Source organism: Drosophila erecta, unplaced genomic scaffold (genome assembly GCF_003286155.1).
Source record: "Drosophila erecta strain 14021-0224.00,06,07 unplaced genomic scaffold, DereRS2 tig00000021-arrow-pilon, whole genome shotgun sequence".
Lineage (NCBI taxonomy): Eukaryota > Metazoa > Arthropoda > Insecta > Diptera > Drosophilidae > Drosophila > Drosophila erecta.
In genome coordinates this window covers 9652076-9672482 of record NW_020825198.1, presented here as the reverse complement: position 1 = coordinate 9672482, position 20407 = coordinate 9652076, and the positions used below count along the sequence as shown (strand labels likewise).

The 20407-nt window shown below is 45.9% G+C and overlaps 8 protein-coding genes across 15 annotated transcripts; 5 read left to right on the top strand and 3 right to left on the bottom strand.

Annotated features, from left to right (window-relative positions):
• The first annotated feature begins 29 nt into the window (after window positions 1-29).
• On the top strand, window positions 30-1113 carry LOC6545817. Its single transcript, XM_001972134.3, has one exon. It carries the CDS (start codon window positions 122-124, stop codon window positions 824-826), a length of 705 nt encoding a protein of 234 aa, XP_001972170.2. The 5' UTR covers window positions 30-121; the 3' UTR covers window positions 827-1113.
• Window positions 862-4823, bottom strand: LOC6545816 (TOM1-like protein 2). Of its 3 annotated transcripts, none has more exons than XM_015158394.2 (6): window positions 4586-4823; window positions 2825-3276; window positions 2036-2763; window positions 1842-1977; window positions 1601-1651; window positions 862-1435 (listed from the first exon to the last, which is right to left on the bottom strand). In XM_015158394.2, the coding sequence occupies exons 1-6, from the start codon at window positions 4650-4652 to the stop codon at window positions 1235-1237; spliced, it is 1635 nt and encodes a 544-aa protein (XP_015013880.1). In that variant the 5' UTR covers window positions 4653-4823; the 3' UTR covers window positions 862-1234. The 3 variants fall into 3 exon arrangements, with proteins under 3 accessions (XP_015013880.1, XP_001972169.1, XP_015013879.1); XM_001972133.3 differs by having other exon boundaries at window positions 1851-1977; XM_015158393.2 differs by lacking the exon at window positions 1601-1651.
• Window positions 4824-5153: 330 nt separating this feature from the next.
• On the top strand, window positions 5154-8464 carry LOC6545647 (trafficking protein particle complex subunit 3). The gene is made up of 3 exons (XM_001972131.3): window positions 5154-5278; window positions 7410-7820; window positions 7918-8464. Exons 1-3 carry the CDS (start codon window positions 5240-5242, stop codon window positions 8002-8004), a joined length of 537 nt encoding a protein of 178 aa, XP_001972167.2. The 5' UTR covers window positions 5154-5239; the 3' UTR covers window positions 8005-8464.
• Window positions 5190-6869, top strand: LOC6545815 (nuclear transcription factor Y subunit alpha). The gene is made up of 2 exons (XM_001972132.3): window positions 5190-5278; window positions 5435-6869. Exon 2 carries the CDS (start codon window positions 5514-5516, stop codon window positions 6696-6698), a length of 1185 nt encoding a protein of 394 aa, XP_001972168.2. The 5' UTR covers window positions 5190-5278; window positions 5435-5513; the 3' UTR covers window positions 6699-6869.
• On the bottom strand, window positions 8265-16857 carry LOC6545646. 6 transcript variants are annotated; one of them, XM_001972130.3, is made up of 5 exons: window positions 15829-16857; window positions 13001-13151; window positions 12557-12659; window positions 10951-11101; window positions 8265-10850 (listed from the first exon to the last, which is right to left on the bottom strand). In XM_001972130.3, the coding sequence occupies exons 1-5, from the start codon at window positions 16629-16631 to the stop codon at window positions 9050-9052; spliced, it is 3009 nt and encodes a 1002-aa protein (XP_001972166.1). In that variant the 5' UTR covers window positions 16632-16857; the 3' UTR covers window positions 8265-9049. The 6 variants fall into 6 exon arrangements, with proteins under 6 accessions (XP_001972166.1, XP_015013878.1, XP_015013877.1 ...); XM_015158392.2 differs by lacking the exon at window positions 13001-13151; XM_015158391.2 differs by lacking the exon at window positions 13001-13151 and having other exon boundaries at window positions 16323-16857.
• LOC26526023 (transcription factor Adf-1) lies at window positions 11524-13358 on the top strand. The gene is made up of 3 exons (XM_015158721.2): window positions 11524-11792; window positions 11852-11987; window positions 12050-13358. Exons 1-3 carry the CDS (start codon window positions 11666-11668, stop codon window positions 12507-12509), a joined length of 723 nt encoding a protein of 240 aa, XP_015014207.1. The 5' UTR covers window positions 11524-11665; the 3' UTR covers window positions 12510-13358.
• A 527-nt stretch (window positions 16858-17384) lies between the features above and the next one.
• On the top strand, window positions 17385-18445 carry LOC6545644 (40S ribosomal protein S17). Its single transcript, XM_001972129.3, has 4 exons — window positions 17385-17452; window positions 17517-17549; window positions 17924-18075; window positions 18135-18445. Exons 2-4 carry the CDS (start codon window positions 17547-17549, stop codon window positions 18373-18375), a joined length of 396 nt encoding a protein of 131 aa, XP_001972165.1. The 5' UTR covers window positions 17385-17452; window positions 17517-17546; the 3' UTR covers window positions 18376-18445.
• A 117-nt stretch (window positions 18446-18562) lies between these two features.
• Window positions 18563-20278, bottom strand: LOC6545643 (SHC-transforming protein 4). The gene is made up of 2 exons (XM_001972128.3): window positions 19911-20278; window positions 18563-19850 (listed from the first exon to the last, which is right to left on the bottom strand). The coding sequence occupies exons 1-2, from the start codon at window positions 20090-20092 to the stop codon at window positions 18806-18808; spliced, it is 1227 nt and encodes a 408-aa protein (XP_001972164.1). The 5' UTR covers window positions 20093-20278; the 3' UTR covers window positions 18563-18805.
• Between the last annotated feature and the right edge of the window lie 129 nt (window positions 20279-20407).

Sequence of the window (20407 nt, the reverse complement as noted above, 5' to 3'; positions counted from 1 at the left end):
GAAATGTACATACATATGTATGTACCTGTAATCAATCTGACAACCCAGTTTCAATCAGCTGTTTTCAAAAACCCCGCAACAGTTGTTTACATTCAGTTGTGAAACTAAAATATTGGAAATAATGTCTACCTTTGTGGTTAAATTACTTCAACGCTCTCAGCTTTCACATAGTCAAATAGACGTAAAGCCTTTTATTTATGTCCGAAGCAAATGGATGGACGACGACGTGGAGCTTGACTTCTTATTAACTTGTGATAATCAAAACTACCGCTCCAGTCTAAAATACGATGAGTTGCGGAATGGAGCCAGCGAATTGGAGCAGCCCTACGATGCCTTCTTTGCAGAGTGCAAGAATGCACTAACCACGCACATGGGACTCCGAGGATTCGATTATGAAATATGCCTGGAGGATGCCGAGAAACCAGCCTTCAAAGTGTACAAATGCGAGGGATACGAGACTCTGTATTTGGATGTTCCGCTGAGAAAAGTGTCCAACTGCTACCAGTTGCTGGATGCCGCCATCGAAGCTGGTCAGCAGAAGCCTCAAGCAGCTCCAGATTCCGAATCCGAGGCACAGATAACCACATCTCTGGCCGAATATGAAAAGTATGTGAGGGAGAGCAAGCTGAAGGAGCAGGAACTTCTCAAGAAATTTCTGCTGCTTTTGAACAGCAAGAAGGCCCACATTAGGGAATTGGAGAGTCAGTTGGAAAAGAAGGGTTCAAGCGGAAAGAATAATCAAAGGACTTCTTCTGATGAAGAGGACGAAGCCTACGGAGCAGCCACTCAAGCCATGAATGTAGATGATGATAATGACTCTGATTAAGCCCCTTAGTAGTATTAATTATAAAGCATTTCGTCTTCGGTATGTGCTTGAAATGTATTTACTTTTTGTTTTAGTTTTTCTTTTCGATCGTTCGATTTTGTAAAATAAATTAGCTTTATAATGTATGTATATATGTATAAATAAACAACAAATAGACTTTTAACGTAATACATTAAATTACCATCAATGTGTAGAAGTGGCTTACAATTAGACCAACAAAAGATCGCTTGTTTTTTGGAATATAATCAATAGTTATCGTTGCGGTTTTTGTAAAAATTAAAAGCATTTTACATAAAGTGTTAATATGTATCTGCTATCAAATAGACGTTATGGATAAGTATGTTAGGGTGTGTATAACATTTGAAAGAGTAAACAATTAGAGCCGATGATGGTGCTGGAGGAGATCACTCAGAGCGCGAGCAGATCCTCCTCGGCGCCCGGTTTCTTTGGTGTCTTTCGTAAGCTGTCGGCTCCTGCCGATCCTGTCGTTGCACTGGCGGCGGCGGAGTTCGATGCACTGATCGTTGGAAGATTTTCGGCGGCAGCGGCTCGCTCCTCTAGGAATTTGTCAAACTCGGAGCTGGTCAGTTCCTCAATTCCCTCGATGTGCTGTGTGGTGGAAACAAATGCCTCATTAGTCATGTTAAATATACGGAATAGGGTGACAGAAGCAAATAAGCAACAGAAGAGTATGTGTAATTCGAGAAACTGAAGCCGAGTGCATGGTAAGATGAGCTTAGAAAAAGGCAAAGTGCTATTCGAATGGCTACTTACTGAGCTGCCCAACCACGCTTCCATTTCGTCGATCTCATTCTCTTTCGTCGACTGTGTGTGGGCGCCAACCGAACAACAAAACGAAACGAAAACCAAACGCAATTTGCATAGAACAAAAGAACCAAAACATTTTTTCAAATTTAAATTCAAAGTTAAATCAATGGCGAAAACGAGGCCAAAACGTAAGGGAACAAATCGAACGCCATTAGTTAGACCGGGTGCCCGGCGGCTAGTTACTCACTTTACTTACCACCGGCGGTTCGCCGGCTGAACGCTGTGCCTGCTGCGGCTGATTCGGTTTATAAGGCGAGGCGGCGGCAGTCACACTCCCAGCAGCAGCGTCCACTGAGGGAATGTCCCTTAGCAAGTCCGATTTGCTAAAAGGAACTATCGTTAATACTTGATGAGCTCAATTAGAAAGCACTCTATACTGACTGGTTGCCATCGGTGCGCGACTGTGCAAGCATATCGAATTCATCGGCAGGTCGTGCCCCCCTCTGCACTGCAGTGGATGCTCCGCCGCCCAGACTGAGCCCTCCTAAACTCTGTGGCAGTTGGGCTTCCTCGCTGCTTTCAATTAGATCGATTAGCAGTTGGTCACTTTGCGGCGTGTTGCTCACGGCGGTAGTTGTGGGCGGAGGTGGTAGCGTGGCCACCGTGGTGGCTCCTGCCCCAGCTGCTCCCACACCGGGCAGGCCCATGGCTGCGCCAAGCACCGCCGACGGCGAGGTAACACCAGCTCCCTGGCCTTGCGAGCGATTTTTCTCGTAACGCTGGTGGCGCAAAAACACATTGTTCAGCTCGTCATTGATGCGCAGGAACTCCGCGGTAAGCTCGTCGTCCTGGACACGTCCAATTAGATCCACAATGCGAGACTGCATCTCCTTGCAGGTAGAGGTGAGCTCGTTGAGCAGGGCATAGTCATCGGGCGACTCCTGGCCGGGCTTCAGAACACTGAGCATCTCGCTCAGAATGGACATATTGTTGCTAACGATCTCCAATTCGGAACGCAGCTTAGCCGCTTGCTCTGGAGTCAAATGCAATGGACCTGTGCTGGCTGGAGCTGATGCTGCAGCAGCGGCGGCGGCAGCGGCAGCCATGTGTTGGGGCGAGATTGTGTGCTGCTGAGCGGCCACCATCTGAGGAGGCATCTCGGGAACGCTCTGAATGGGGTATGATAGCATTTATTATGTTTAAAGTAACGAGAATGCGTTAGGGACTCACCCTCTGCGGTGTGTAAATGGGTGCCATAGCATCCAGATCGTTGGCTGGAAACTCGATGCCCTTGTTTTTCAGTTCCATGTACATCTGAGTGACACCGTTGAGATCCGGTTGGTTCTTGAACGCATCCGCCCAGATCTGTATCAGACTGAGAACCTTCTCCTGCATGGCAGCTGGCGGATCGTTCTTGGGCCCAATCAGCTTGACCAGCTCGTTGATGAAGTCCTTCTGGGCCACCAGGACATGGAAGGCCTTGCCGCAGTTCTTCACGCACGTCTCCAGGACGGTCAGCGTGTACATCACCACCTGGTTGTTCTTGCCGGCATTCTGGGAGAGGCGCTTGCGAATGGCACGCATGGCATCACGGGCTGTGTCCGAGGATTCGTTGATCATGTCGCAGATCTCCATGTTGGCGGCCCAGTTCTCCGAGGCCAGGTTGGCATCGGTGGCGGCCTCTGAAAGAGGAGCAGGTAGGGTATTAGTTAAAAATTTAAAAACCGCAACAATATTTGAATTTCACGTCATATAAAGATAATAAGTTAGCTGCAGTCAACTCCAGTTCCCTCAATTTTTTTGAAAATTGTATCTTATTTTTGAAAATGCTCGTTACATTTTAATAATGACAATATATTTGATGATAATGCAAGTAGTAAATTGTGCGGTTTTTGATCCGAAATGTGTAATTATTTTGATCGCTGCCTGTGTGAAAACCCAAGTAAACAATTTGCATTCCTTTGTTTATTTTAATGGGCGGCTGAAACTGTGTGTTGTAAACAGGTGGGCGAGCATTATCTTTCGTATATCACTTGAGCTCTTCCGAGTGCAATGACTTGCTCAAATTGAAACGCACAAACAAGAGGCATAAATGCAACTTGTTTAAATCCAAACGAATCCCTCGCGCGCAATGTATTTCTCGGATATCAGATATCGTCCAACAGATATAGATATAAGAGATACATATGTGAAAAGCTAACCACAAGGCAACAATAAAATGTGAGCTCATAAAAAAGCGAAGCAACAAATTAGTACGGCACCAATACAAATGCATGCGACCAGGTAAATGTGTGCATCCGTGTTTGTGTGCGGCGGCAAATGGAAATTATGGCGAAAATGCGAGCCAAAGGGGAACGCGAAATAAATTAACACATTTTTTATGTAACCCAACGGCCAGAGGCAACGATGACTAATTGCCATTACTAAGGGCGCAAAATAAGGGGACAGGCGGTAGGCGAAAGAGTCAATCAAACAAAACAAGAGCGCATCAATAACAAAACCATTTGTGTGCGTGCCAATGGTGAGCAATTCCATAAAACATACCAACAAACATTTATCTGCTTTGTCACACCTGCCTGTTGGAACCGCTTACCCACGTAAGGGTTAATCTTATCAGAAACTCACCGTTGCCACCGCCTTTCAAATCAAATCAGACCGCTTTGCCATAGTAATGGTCTGGCAACAACAAATCAGTATCGGTACATGGAAATGTGTGTGATTGTGTGTGTGTCAGTGTAAGAGAGCAACAACAAAACAGGAAAACAAGCAAACGCACGAAGAAAGTTGTGAAAATTCAATTTTCCAATGGCTCAGTCTGATTGGGACTGGCGTCTAGCGTCGTCTAATCAGATAACTAGCAATGCAAATGCGCAAATATCAACGCATATGCGTTGTATTTGAGGAAAATGTGACGATTTAACCACATATACACACCCCCGCTTTAGGTGGGTGGTTTTTGTAAACGGTGAGAGGGGTGTGGGGTTTACTCACCTATGCGCTGGCCAACTGGAGTGGAGAAAACATTTCCCAAGGCGCCAACGTTGAAAAATGAAGCCATCGTTGTGGAGTTTCTTCTTAATGCTCGCCGTTTGTTTGCGGTGCGGTCGAAATTGTTCTTTATTTACTTTTTGTTCACCTGGATGAAATGTTTATGCAGTTGTCTACAGCAGTGTGACCATGTCTAGACCCTATGGAAAATACCCTCCGCAAAATGCAATACAATAAATGGCTAAAATTGGGGATAGGTTTTCCCAGGGCTGCAGCACTTCATACTTTCTCTGATCAGGAGCTTATTTCTTAAGCTTGAAGGAAGCAATTTATTTCAAAATTATTTCGTCACTCACTTCTTTTACGGAATTTAAAACATGTAATTTTTTATATTGAGGTTTATTTTTGGATAACCATATTAATATTCTTATAACTTATTAACTTATAACTTGTATAACTACTAATAATTTTCATTGATAACTGCGACTTCGATATTTTCATTTTTGCCGTGACTGATAATCGATATGCACAGAGCCTGCAACCCTAGCCCATGTTACTGTGCCCTAGCACTGTACCCTGACAACCCTGCTCTGTAAAACTGGGAAAACAGAGAATTTTATTTTCAATTGTACAAATCACAACGTAAACAGCCGGAAAATGTCGCGACAAGCCTCCCGTTTGGACGCCAAGAAAGTGGTAAGTTGGCCAAAAAGAGAGAACAGCGGCAGTTCGGTATCGTTAGCCATTTAGAAGCATAGATCTAGTTGTAAGGTTAGATTTGTGCCCTAGTGCCTAAGAACGAATCTTTGACGTGCCAACCACCCTCAAAATCGGCTTCATTCACTTTTCCAGTAAGTGTGTGTGTGTGTGTGTTGAGGGCTTGAGGTTGAGACACGACACAGACAGGCACAAATCGCCGAGCAATCGGGCAATGGAAAACCATTTCAGCGCCACCAGCCGCCCCTCAGCCACGCCCAGAATGTGCACCACCGCCTCCGCCGTCGGTGCCGCCGCTGCCGCCACCACCAACAACAATAGCAGCAGCAGCAGTAACAACAACAACAATGCCACAACCGGCAACAATTTGAATGTAAATACTGCAGCCGGAGGAGCCACAAATGCCACAGCAACGGCCCAACCCATCCAAGTGATACCCATGCCCATGCTGCCCGCCGGAGCAGCCCAAATCATAATTGGTCAGCAGCCACAGGGTCAGACTGGGGCGACAGGCCTTCAGCCTCAATTGATACCGCTGCAGGCCAACCAGATCATGCTACAGGCTGCGCAGCAGCAGCCACAGATGCAGGTGATGCAGCTGCCCGATGGCCAGACCATATTCTATCAGACGCCCACCATTGCCGCCTTGGATCCGAATGCAGCGGCCAACGCTGCAGCTGCTATGGCAGCCCAGCCGGCGCCGCACTATCTCAACATTAACGGGCAGCTGGTGCAAATCAATCCAGCACCGAGCGCAAATCAGTCGGCACCCACAGCTGGGCAACAGATCATCATGGTGCCGCAGACAGCGATGGCAGCGGTGAATGCAGCGGCCGCCAATGCCGGAGTAGGCGCGGGAGTTGGCACAGTGGTCACCCAACAGCAGCAGCAGCATCAGCAAGTACAATCCCAGGCCCAAAACCAGCAGCAGCAGCAACAGCAGACGGCGGCGGCGGTGGCGGCCAGTGCTGCAGTCAATAATATAAGCGCTGATGTCAGCACAAGTACCACTGGAACGAATACGAACAGCGAGGACGAGAGCTCCAAAGGCGAGGCGGATGAGGAGCCGCTCTATGTGAATGCCAAGCAGTACAAACGTATCCTCATTCGGCGGCAGGCCAGGGCCAAGCTGGAGTCCCGCATTCCCAAGGAGCGCTGCAAGTATCTGCACGAATCTCGCCATCGCCACGCCATGAATCGAGCTCGTGGCGAGGGTGGTCGCTTCCATTCGGCGCAGGAGAAGGGCGATCAGGACTCGTCCGGTCCGGAAGGCGGCAGCATGCCAATGACGCCCAGTGGCGGCGTCACCCTCAGCCGAGGCACGGCCCGCGCTCCACCGAAACTAATCGCGCCACATCAAACGCCAAGCATTACCATAACAGCGATAAAATCGGAATAATCGCCTCCTAGCTGTAGATACAAACTAGACTAGATCGTAGTTTTTAGTACTAAGCCAAACGCTCTGTGTCCTCTTGTCCTCAAACACACCACTTTAATTCGGCTCACATGGTTCATTTCCAAATTAAGCCTTTTCGTATATTATTTTCCAAGTGGAACTTTATTACATTATTAGTTTTTCAATTTTTTGTCATTTACTTAGATTGGAAAAGTGAAATTTTCCAGTTGATAGTTGTAATTGTAATATAATTCATTTCCAAATCGTTTATACTTCTAAATATTTATTTAATTTTTTCAAAAACATGCAACTTTTTTTCTGTTGGCCAGCTGTTGATTATTGTTTGAAATATGTAATTATTTAATAGAGAAATTATTTTACTTACTAGACATCGAAATTTACACGAAAACGGCAATCATTAATATAGGTTTCATAATTCATTTTTAAATGGAATGGGGAAATGACTTTAATAGTCACCGACAAATTCAACAATCAAAATTCAAAGCACCATTGAGGACATAAGAATGCAATCAATATGACGCATAATAAATACAGCACTTTGTTTATAAATTTAAAAACATATACTTTTACTGTGGAACTTTATAATGTTGTATATGGTACCGGCCCATAAAACGCTTTAATCTGGTTCTGGATTGATATTTATTTGCTTTCTGCACTCCTCTCTTCCTCCTTTGTACAAAAAACAAAACGCAGAACTCGGAGTTCCTGACACTCACCTACGGGGCACTCGTCACCCAGATGCTGCGCGACTTCGAGAATGCCGAGGACGTGAACAAGCAGCTGGAGCGGATCGGCTACAACATGGGCATGCGACTGATCGAGGACTTTCTGGCCAGGACATCGGCGCCCCGCTGCCTGGAGATGCGCGAGACGGCCGATCGCATCCAGCAGGCGTTCCGCATCTACCTGAACATCCAGCCCACCATCTCGAACTGGTCGCCGGCCTCCGATGAGTTCTCCCTGGTGTTCGACAGCAACCCGTTGACGGAGTTCGTCGAGCTGCCGCCGGACCTGACCAATCTGCGCTACAGTGCCATACTCAGCGGCTGCATCCGCGGCGCCCTGGAGATGGTGCAGCTGGAGGTGCAGTGCTGGTTTGTGCAGGCAAGTCTTCTATAGTTACGCTTTGGCACTTTTCATTGTTGGCTAATGGTCTAGTGTGCATTGTGTGTGCGTGTGTGGCTGGGTGTCCTTTTTGCAGGATCAACTGAAGGGCGACAATGTGACGGAACTGCGCGTTAAGTTCGTGCGGCGTCTAGAGGAGGTCATACCAGCTGGCGAGGATTAGAAAACATTGGTGGATCAGTGGATCAGAGCGCCAAACTATGAGTTCTTCATTAGGGGGGTCAATAAAAGCACATTCTGTATAGAAGTTAGCATCTAGTAATCTGCGTTTGTCGTTGGACCCTACTCGCCAGTCCACATTCCGGAGCAAAAGCAACAGCAGCAGCAGCAGCGGCAGTAGGAGCAGGAGCAACAAGCAGCATCCACAGGAGCGCAACAGCGGCAACAGCAATATTGGAGCAATAAGAATCGTTACAACAAGTTTAGTTTTATGTTTTATTCGACTTTATACAGATGATTTAATTTGGGTATATAAGAAAACAGTGGAAAATATGTTTCTGTTCATATTTGGCATGATATAAAGCGTCATAAACTCGATATAAAAACACACACAAAAGTATTCTGTTACATTTGATATAGTTTAACAAAATCACCCTCCTCATAAATATTACGTCCGTAAGGCATGGATTGCTTTTGATCTGGGGTAGTAATAAATTATATTTGTTAGTTGTAGATAAACTCAAAGAAATTCAACGTGTTAAACATTAAAATGATACAAAAACAAGTAAGAGCCTTAGACTATAGGGAACAGACGGCTTTTAATCAACATATGTATGTATAAATTGGGCGTATACTTCGTAGACTGCCATGTTTTATTGCCCGATAAGGCCGACATATCCTCGCACACTGTATTTATGGCAATGTTTGACTCATCGCCGACAAATTGCGAAAAGCTCTTTGTCTGCTCACCGGAAGCTGCTTTGGGATTCTAGATAATGTTGGGTTTTGAATGATTATAATAGGTTTGGGATAACTTTTGTATGTAAGTTGTAGCGCGGCCAGCCTCCGCTGGGATCACATATGATTGAATCGTTTCACTTAAATGCACTTTGCTAATTTTTGTTAACTTTTTTGGTTTTTTTGTGGGGAAAATACTTTTTACAGGCTCAATACCAGTTTGATTACATGATATCCGATCTCAGGGCTTTTGGATTTTGGTTGGTCGGTTTTTGTTGCATTGGGATTAGTGTACATAAGTAGTTTTTGGTTTAGTTCTGCTGTGGACAAAGCATTAGATTTAGATTCCGGCGCGTCAGAACTTTGCGTAGAGCTTGCAGCGTTTTAATGCAGATCACCACGCAGCAGCCGTTGGCCACGCCCTCCGCCGGACTCTTGCATGTGCAGGCGTTGCCCTTGACGGCGGGAGCGGGAGCTGAAGAAGCGCTGCTAATGACCGGCGGCTCCTGCACTTTTCCCTTGCCAGAGCAGCAACCAGTTGCTGACGTGGGAGTGGGAGGAGTTGGAGCTGGATTCTGGGCGCCCGAACAGCTACCCGATGGTTTTGGAGTAGGAGCAGCTCCACTGCCGCAACAACCACCAGAGGAGGAGGCACTCGGCTGGGCACAACCGCAGCCGGTATTTACGGGTTTCGGAGCTTTTGGCTGTCCACAGCAGCCCCCAGCTGAAGATGCTGGCTTGGCGGCACCACCCCCGCCGCAGCAACCGCCGCCACCGCCGGAGGAGCCACCACTACCCATGGAAGCAAGGTTTTGCAGCAGCAAAGCAACATCCTCGATGTTCTGGTTCATTTCCGCCTCGCGTTTACTCACTTTTTTGGTGGGCGCCACGCTGCCGCAAATGCGTTTGCCACCGCTGGAATTCAACGTTGTCGTTGTGGTTGTGGCTGCGGTAGTCCTGGTGGTCTTTTGAGCAGCTGCAGCACCACAGTCGCCACCGTGACAACTCTTTGTCTGATCGCACTTGCAGTTGGTGCAATTGCAGATGCCCGCATCCGCTGTGATCTGCTTTAGTGTCGGCTTGTTGTCCCGAATGTCTAGTTCCACCAAGCCGGAGGCATCGCTTGGTACCTGGGAAGCTTGCTGCAGTGTTGCCTGCAGTAGGGCACTGTTGTTGTCGATGGTCATGAGTATGTCGTTCAAGAGCGACTCCGTTTCCATGTCCTCCTCGTTCTCGAAGCTGTCCTGCTTAAGCAGCTCTTCGATATTTGGCTGATTCAACTCCAAGGTGGGTGTGGGCAGCGAGGGCTCCACTGCGGGATCCACATCCATGGTTTCCGCCTGCGGGTCTCCCATGTTGCCGCTTACTGCATTGCCGAATGTGGGCTTCAGGTTCACGAAACTGGGCATCTCGGTGGGCAGGGCCACGCAGGCATCCGTCAGCGGAGCCATGGGAATGATGGGTTTGGAGACGAGGACGCCAGCGTCAATCCACGGACTGGGTATTTCCTCCTCGGCGGCGTAGGAGAGCTGGTAGGCCTGTGATGTTTCTGGAAGTATGAGAGGCTCGTCACCCTGGAGGATGAACACATTGGACAACTGATCCTGCGGCGTAAGCGTTTGCAACACCACTCCGCTATCTGTGCTGGTGGTTTCGGAGCAATGACTGCCTGGATTTAACAGCGTCATCTCGGGCTGTTCCTCTTTAATACATTCCTCTTCCTCGTGCTCCTCCTGCTGTGAATCCTTCTGCTCCTGATCGCTGCACTTGATCTGCTGCGTCTTTAGTGGCCGTTTCTTGCGACCCTTGTTTTGCAACTGCCGCTGGTGAGTCTTCTTGTGGGATTTTAGGCTATGCGATGTGCTGAATGACTTTTGGCAGCTGTCCTCCTGGCAGGGATACGGCTTTTCTCCGGTATGTGTCCTTCGGTGGGTCTTCAGGTGATGCGAGGCGGTGAATGATTTGCCGCAGTCATCTTCTGTACACTTGTACGGCCGCTCCTGGGTGTGCGTGCGCATATGCTTCTTCAGGTCGCTCAGCGTGGTGAAGCACTTCTGGCACAGCTCACAGTTGAACGTCTCGCCATTGTGCAGGCGAAGGTGGGCGTGCAATCTGTTGGTGGATCGGGCGACGTTGATGACAGATTATTGAGCTCTGCAGCCATTGGTTTATTCCGGAGGCTATCAGTCCACCGAAGTGGATGATTACTCACCTGTAGCGCGTGTTGAACGCCTTATCGCAGCCGGACACCTCGCATTCGTATGGCTTCACCTTCGTGTGGACGCGGACGTGGATCTTCAGGCTGTAGGAAGTGAGGAAGGCCTTGTGGCATCCATCTTCCGGGCATTTAAAGCTGTAGTCGCCTGAAAAGCGAATAAACTTTGTATTAGGTGGCTGCTACTCTTTTGAAAAGTCCACAATGAGTCTATAATTATTAGCACAATGTGCTTCAACAAACTATCTTTTGTCAATTATGAAAAGCACAAAAATACATTTTTAAATGATCGCGATATCCCGTCTATCGAGTAGATATCGATTTAAAAAACGTCAAACGCTATTTTTCCCATCACTAAATTCCTATGCTCCACCTATGTACAAAAAATTTTGATTTTAAAAAATGCAGAAACGCAACTTATTAAGCACTTCATTTTATTTCTGGGATTCCGCCGAATCATAAGTTTGAAGAATATTCGCCGTTTATTTATTATTTTATTAACTGCGTTAAATGAACGCAGCATTAGTTTAAGACACTTGTGTGCTTTTATCCCCCTATCAATTCGCTGGACTACACCACTGTCCCATTAGTGTTGCAAAACACCTATCGCTTATCAGCTGTTTGTCAGCGTTCATTTTATCACGCAACGCAAAAGCGCAAAGGTTCTTCAAAAACGAAAATTGGTTTTAAAAAAAAATCCCATCACATCAGTATGGACGCTTTTGACACTCTACTTATTGCAAGTGTGAAGCGCAACGTTTCTATATTCGAGAAATACCACACTAAATATGATCGAAAGCAGGCGTGGATTGCAGTGGCCCAAACTTGCCAGAGATCAGGTGTTTATATCATTTCCATTAAATGATGTGTACGAGATTTTATAAATTTGAGATTGCAGTTGAGCACTGTCAAGTTAGATGGAAGACCATACGAGATCGTTATGTGAGGGAAATGCAAAAGCTCGCTTTCCCAAGGAGCAGTATTCATAGGTTCGAAGAGCTCGATTTCCTCAGGGAACACATAAGAACCAGAAGGTTCTCCATTTACTCAATATACGCATCTTTGAAATGGTTGTAATGTGCGTGTTTTATGTTAGGAAGCCGAAAGAAGTGTGCGATACAACGCTTGTGGCTAGAGAAACCGAGGACAGCAAGTCGGCGGATGAACCATCCTTTAAACGATACTGCATCACTCAATTTCCAACGGACGAGTTTGTAATTGAGTACAAAGGCGAGGAGGAGTGTCTCAGTGGGACGGATAACTCCAACGCGGAGTTTGTCTCAGAGGATTCAGCGTGCAATACAAGCAGCGAGCTGCTCTACGAAACAAAGCCTAGCTTAACTGGCGAAGGACTGAACCAAACTCAATCCAAGTTCATGAGCGTAATGAGACTCATCGAGAGTGCCTTGAAGGAAAAGCCGGCGGAGCCGCAAGATCCCTTCTACAAGTATCTGGAGAGTATTTTGGATGGCGTGGACGAAAGCACTCGAAGAGATATACAACTGAAAGTGCTCAACTTTGCCAGTGGCGAAATCAAGCGATGTAGACGAGCGTAATTTACTAAAAATGATACCAATGTAATTGTGTATATAAGTATACTCACCCGTGTGGGTCTTTAAATGCGTTCGCAGATTTCCAATTGTGCTGTAGCTGCGATAACAGTTCTCATAGTTGCATCTATAGCGACTGAGAGCCTCATCCGAACTCTAAATGGCAAGTATAACAATGCTATTAGATCAGATTCATTGCACTAGCTAAGTGGTTAATATATGCATGTGCATGTTCCTTGGAATGTGACAATTATGATGAGGTGGATGCATGCTGGACACTGGTAAGTGATATGTTAAGGGACAGCCTTCGAATTAAGCCAACACTACGCACCACTAGTTGGTTAACAAAACTTGGTTACACACGCCTACAGCGGAATCGCAGGAATCGGAATCTCCGCTAGCACTAGGATTAGCATGGCGAGTCGCTACAAAAAGCGTTAGGCAACGTAAGGCACGTTAGACACTTTGACTAGCGGTTGGTTATTGGGTGTGGGTACCTCGTAGGCCAACGCCATTAGCTGATCGTTCTCGTCCTGCCTTTCCTCCTCCTCCTCCTCATCGACATCTTGGTGCAGAACGCCCGGTTGGATGCAGTGGGCCAGCTGCTCGTCCTCGTCCGGCTCATTTGGATCGTACTCATCCACATAGCTGGAAGATCAGATCGAGCGGGGGAAAGACCAACGAGGGAATTTATCGAATTTGCAGTTGGAAACAAACAGAGAACAGCAAATCGCATCGGGTGGGGCATATATTCCATCCGATTTGTGTGTCAGTGGGCCGTTAAGATCTTTGTATATAATTATAAACGCAACAAGTATACATATATATATACATATATACATTTATACATAAATGCAAATTGCACAGATTGCGATTAGTGGGGTTAGAGCGTCAGCGAAAACATCAACAGCAAACAAAGTACATAGAAATGACACCCGAAAAACAGGCGTTCCCTGGAGGCTTTTCTGTCCTTACTAATCAGATTAATTAATATTTAATGTTGTCATGGTCAAAACACAACAAATGGCAAAATAAAATTGCAGACGGCAACCGAAACTATAAAGAAAATTCGAGGGAAGCAGTACAACAAGTGCGTGGGTGCTGAGACGGCTGGCAGGCTGACTGACGGACAGCGTGCGTCCCCCAGACCCTTCCTTTTACCACCGGCTGGCTCACCCATCGAGATACCCCTCCCTCTAATCGCGGGAGTACTGAAAAATGAGAAATATGATTGAGGGAACACTACTCATGGCGGTAAAAATAGCAAGAGGGCGTCGTCGCCGAGCGGGGAGGTCGGATGGAAGGAAAGTGCTAAACAACAAGCAAGGCAGGGATGAAAAATTGAAAAATTATTGTACCGCAGAATAATGAGCAAGCGAAGAGCAACAACAATGTGGCACAGAGCGGACTAACCCCATCACAACAGATCATTTGGACTTAGCCACGGGAAAATGTAGTTTATGACCAATTTCCATATCATTTGAAGAGTTTTCCATCAATTGGGTACTCGACGTACTAGCTGGACTAGTAGTACTATTAACCCGTACTTCTAATCAGTCGATTTCCTGTATCAATCATATCTATTGAAATACGAGTAAACATTGTGTAAACCCTTCAGCATTCGTGACTTATCGCGAAATTGTGAACTAAGTGTCGGGAGAACTGATTTATTTTGTTTTTAATAAAAGCCCCATCGCTGTACATGTTATTTAGCTTAATCTAGGGAATAAAGACCTATGAGACATTTACCAGTTTTACCCTTTGGGAAAAATAGAATACTTAGGTAGAGAAAACTTTTTATAGTGCCAAATCGCACTTTTGAGGAGCAACGTCTTAGGGGGAGAATTTCACAATAGAAGGCGCTACAATGTGGCATCTTCTAAAAAACCGGCATCTTTACATCAAGTGTTAATGAGTTTTGGGGAAATTTTCAGTCGTCTTCGCCTAACACACCATAGAAATATACATCTATGTATGCATATATCCATCTATACATTCTGGTCGGCAATTGGGGTGGGGGTAGAAATCTAAATGCGTTCATCGGCGCAACTATTTTTAGACCAAACAAATGATTTTCGATACAATCATCGGCCGAAGTGGAGACCCAAAGGCATGCAGACATTATGATGCCCATTGGCACACGGTCTAGTGGGTATCGAAGTCCGAGGGTACGGCGCTGGTCGAGTCGATTGCCGTGTGCAGAATGCAACAGGCCAAATACACGAATCGGGCAATTAGCAAACAACTTGCAAGCGATTCGGACACCGCGTTGTAACAAGTGGACATTGGAACGCTTGAAATTTGCCAACACAAATTCTCGACAAGGAAGAAAATATGAAAATTGGATTTTAGCCTCTTCTTTTTTCGAGGGAGCCAAACAAAAAGTGAAATAGAATGAAAAAAAATTGGACACGTCACGACAGACGCTAGGAAAATGTTTTCCTTTTTTCCGCTCTCTCGAATCTTTTTGTGTGTGGGTAGTGGAAAATTAGCTGCGACGAGGGGCAGGGGTGGTGGTGGTGGTGGTGTCCCTGGCGGGGGTCAGAATGCGGAGGGCAAGGCACACCTGACGGCCCACTATAATTGGCCAAAATGCGACAGAAACACAAACACTAATCCACTCATACATGACACTGAAAATATGCAATTATTATTCCCGTTCTGGCTTGTGCGGCAAATCGAAAATGAAGTGACTTTTTCGTAAGGCAATCAAACGAACTCAATGCCTGCCATTATGTTAAATATTGGCAAAAAATGTATGTGTTATATATTTCATAATTCTGTCCTCTAATCATAACTCAGTGAAAATCTGCTGTGGTCATTATAAATTTAATTAATTAATTATGTGCTCAAAGCCTGAACCGAATTCAATATCGCAAAAAAATGCTTTGCCAAGAGTTATGATTTATTTTTATTTTTTGAATTCGATAATTTTCCTTGAATTTTGTTTAAAACCGTATGGCAAAATTCTTGCTTCGATATATACATATACAATGCGCATACACACATACAAAGTTTCGAGAACCGATTTTTTAAGGCAATATATAGTAGAGAAAATTCAAATTCAGACTTTCATTTATCTCAAAATTATACATCCTTAAACGCAAATCAAGCGTTTCTAAACTTTTTTTTTATAATGGTTAATCTTTTCTTTTTACGACCTTTGCAAAGTTAACTTTGGTTCACTAACAACTCGGCAATTCCAGAACGGGTTCTTCTTATAAAATCTGTAAAACACCATGCCTAAGCAAATAAATTTCAAACACATGCAAACCATAGAACACTCATGCAGCGAAGGGTGTACATGCATGCAAGTGGGCAGTACCTCGTCTCAATTGTGAAATAAGCTGGAGAATTGGATGTGGAGTCCCTAGAGATGCTGTTTCCAGTTCCCTGGTCATTATCACAGTTGATTGTGGGATTTGCACCCTCGTTGGGGCTGGATACCATGCTGAGCGAGACCACAGTGGGCGGCTGGACCTGGACGAGTCTCTGGTTCTCGAACTGGTACTCCAGCGTGAAGCAGATGTCATCCAGATTGAACACCTGAGCGGTGCTATCGCTCAGACTGGCTATCAGCGGAACTTCAGCGTGGCTGGAGCTGAGATTCTCGGTGGTATGGTGATATGTGATGGGTATGACCGTGATGGGTAATGGTGTTAGTTGATCCGCTAGCGGAAAAGCGTTGTCCGCTGCCGCAGGAACCATTTGTGAATGGGCGTGAGTTTGAGATGCAGTGAGTTGATCTTGGGCACCGAATAGGGCACCATACGTCGCGTGGACGTCCTCCGAGTCCAGGGAGAGGCCCAGATTAAGCACCTGTTGCTCGCCGCTGGTGGATTCCGCCGTCTGGCTGCCGTAGATGCTGTAGTTATCCCCATGTATGATGCCCAGCCCGTCGGCCTCCAGTTTTGGGTGGAGCAACTGGGCCAGAGGCCTGTCGAAGTCCAGGGAACCGGAGGAGGAGCAATTCGAGGCGACGGGCGGGGAGCCGGAGAGCGAATTGCGCGACGAGTTGGTATCATAATCCCGGCTGTCTGATAACGAATTTCCATGACTATTAGCGGTAGTCTTCCATTCGCTTTGAAAGTACCGTTGTTGTTGGTGTTGCTTCTCTTGGTCGTTCATTTCGTATTATTTGTTATTCGCACACCCACGCACACTTACACAAACGCTTGCTATATCGCATATGATATGCAGTTGTTTTTTCTTTCTCCGCTGCCACTGTGCACTATGTACATATATATATTGCTTAAGAAATTAGAGATCGCGAGATCGAAAAGCACACATCCGCGATTGAAAAGCACAAGCAACAACGATAAGAACCAGTGTGACCCTGAGCGGATTGCTAAAATATACCGCGGTTCTCGGTAAAATATACCATATACTCAGATATACTAAATAAAAGTGAAATTTCAAAATGGACAACACACTTAGCGATGACTCAAACCATGTGGAGAGTTCGGAGACTAAAAACATAGAAAAATGGAGTCTCCAAACGTGATCTGCAATCGAAGAAATGTTTTGTAATTCAAATTCGAGTACATTTGGGAAACGCACATTCACGCCGTATTACCAAATTATTTTTCTTATCTTATCTTATTATTTAAATTATTATTTACCGAACCTAAAACTAAATCAAATACATTCCTTCACTATTAATTACTCATTAGAAAACAAGGTGTTTTACATTCGCACATAAAAAATGTATGTAATTTTTAAACACTAATTTAAAAAAATTCGTAGGTACAATTATAATTATACTTTGTCTTCAACGATTTAGACCAATAAAGCAGTGTACTAAGATTCGAGTCCACGCTTATTCCGTTCCAATTCATCCACCACAGAGATTTGTGTATTTATGGTATATTTGCGGTGTAATTTAGTATATTTTTCACACAACCACTCTGGTCACACTTCATCCTTCTTTTTCTTTCGTTTCCGGCGAGGTATGTGCACAAATTTTGTTTCTCCACGTTTTTCTTAAAAATAATTGCAAATTTCTCATTTTAGCGGTGATTAAAATATCCATCGAGCAACAGAATGGTACGTACCGACGAAAAACTGGCCGAAATCGAAACAGAAAACGGTCAAACAACCAAAAAACGGCAACGACAGCAGCTTGTCCCACGTGCATAGTGCCAATTTTGTTACCCCAAAGCTATTATTTGTGTCCGGCGTCTTAAAACCGACTTTAATGTTCATTACAAAAAGCAGTTCGAACAGTAACTTAAAAAGAATCTTAAACTACAAGGAAGTGAAGGTTTCATACATTAGAAGACCCTGGTAAATGCCGAAACAATCTCAGAAAAACCAGCTGCAAAATATTTTTTTAGTCATGACAGAAAAGTACCCGGAATATACAATAAAATGGATTGAATGAATTATCGTGCTACTAACCGTTTTATCAACTACCACAGGGTCGCGTACGAACCAAGACGGTGAAGAAGGCCGCTAAGGTTATCATCGAGAAGTACTACACTCGCCTGACGTTGGACTTCCACACCAACAAGCGCATCTGCGAGGAGGTGGCCATCATCCCCACCAAGCCCCTGCGCAACAAGATTGCCGGGTAAGTGCCGCTGAAATCTCATTGGTGAGTGGATCTAATAATCCCCTAATCTCTTCCAGCTATGTCACCCATTTGATGGGCCGTCTGCGCCACTCCCAGGTGCGTGGCATCTCCATCAAGTTGCAGGAGGAGGAGCGTGAGCGTCGCGACAACTACGTCCCCGCCGTCTCCGCTCTGGAGCAGGACATCATCGAGGTCGACGCCGACACCAAGGAGATGTTGAAGCTTCTGGACTTCCACAACATCCGTGGCCTGCAGCTCACCCAGCCCAACACCAACAACTTTGGTCGTCGCAACTAAGATTTGTATAGCGCGTAGATGATGTTCTGATTTGCATTGGATCACAATAAACAAACTTGTGTGAAGTGCATTTACAGTATGATTTTGTGTTTCCATTAGTTTGCGCATTCGATTGAAAAAATTTGTGTTTCAACAAAATCCAAAGATGCGCCAGGCAGAAAACTCAGTCGGAATTCAAGAACCCCAGATTTGTGTTCCGTTTATCTTTATTCGCATTCGAATGGAAAATACTGTAGACATGCACATATTTGTAAATATGTTTATATTCAATCCATAAATATATGGGTTCGTTTTTATACAGACGATATATAAAAGATATTCTACGAGTGCACAATATTTAAATCTAATTGTGTACGCTGATGCCAGTATATATAATTATTTGTTATGTATATGATGCGTTGTAGCTATTCGTATGATTGTGCCCTCTGGTTCAGGAAGATGCTGATGTTATGGGAGACGCAGCCTGATCTTGCTGGGGTCTTCGCACCGGATTACGCAAGACCAGCTCGGAATCCTCCGAAATGATGGGCAGTGCATGTGCCCAGTGGTAATTGATCAGATGGCTAATGCTGTCGAAGATGCGATCTTTGGTTCGGACCACGCCCTCGGGATCGATGAGAAGCAAATGCTTGGGCGTCTTGCCCTCTAATCCGGTTAGTACGTACTGGCCCCGCTTTCCCTGTGACTCGCGCACCAGGAAGTCACCGTCCTGCTGGAGCAAGCGCTCCGATATTGGTCTGGATATACCCGCATGGAACCACACCTCCGCCGTGAGTGGACATTGCGGTCCATCGAACACATCGCGCACAGAGGCCAAAACAGAATTGGCTACTGTGGTCGCTTGGAGGGGATCAAAGTGACCCAACTTATTGGTCGTCTGATCGGGAGGCGGGGAGTTGAGGTCGATGAGGTTGCTGCTAAGGCGATCGCGAGGTTTCTTTAGGTTCAGTTGTGCCACACGTGGCGCATGCGGATGGAGAGGCTGCTGCACCTGTTGTTGTTGTTCCGGCACTTCGGGAGGCAGCTTGTTTGGCAAATCGTTGTAGTACTCCTTCACATTCTCCTTGCAGCTCTGATTGATGTTGCAATCCGCGGAGGGATCATTGAGCCTACTGAGAGCGTTGAAGCGCAGGGCAAAAGCCTTGCCAATGGTCACTATTAAGTCCTCGCTTTGGCCGCCAGCGCATTCCAGGACATAACATGCCCGCCATTCATCCTCGTTCTTGGCTATGTAGGCCAGGAAGTCCAGGGTATCATTGTCACCGCCGGAGGCAAACGATATGCGCGGCATATTGTGATTGGCAATAACCTCGCCCGTTTCCACATTGCTTAGGGACAGAGCTCGGCTTGATACATTAATGATGATGTTGGTTCCGGCGTGCTGCATGCTGGGGCGATCCGATATGAAGTTGGTTAATCTCCGCTTGCCAGCAGACTTTAAACCGGCCGCCTCGCAAACTCGGTTGATGCACTCTCTGTGTAGGGGCGAAACACATGATAATACTCGCTGTGAATCATGGTTATTGCTCACTTACCGCGCCAGCTGCGTACGGGTCTCGAAGTCCAGGGATTTCATTGAGGTCTTGACTTCAACGCATCCCGTGTACCGGACGTTGAATGCAACACCCACGCCCATTATGACGTCGTCCGGATAGATGCAACCATCGCTGGTTGTCCCGGAGCCGCTCCGGTGGCCGGCATCGCCATTCTTCGGCATTTGTGCTGTGGCTGTGATCGCGTGGCAGCGATTGGGCTTCCTGCTGGTCCTTTTTCCGCAGCTGTAGGCTGCAAGCCTTTGTTTTTAGTAAATCGGTTATTACTCAAGGTGGGACCGTATTTTGCGGAAGTGTGGCCGCACTGCAGCGCTGGTAGTGTGGCCGCATCTAGCCAGCATATCGATGGTCAGTCAGTGGTGGAGCTGTAAGGGGATCCTTCTGTATAATGTAAAATAAGAATAATGAATGTAACTAATAATGCTAGTGGCTTGGCTTACTAGCTTTTATTGCAATAACTTGAAAATATTAAAAGTTGC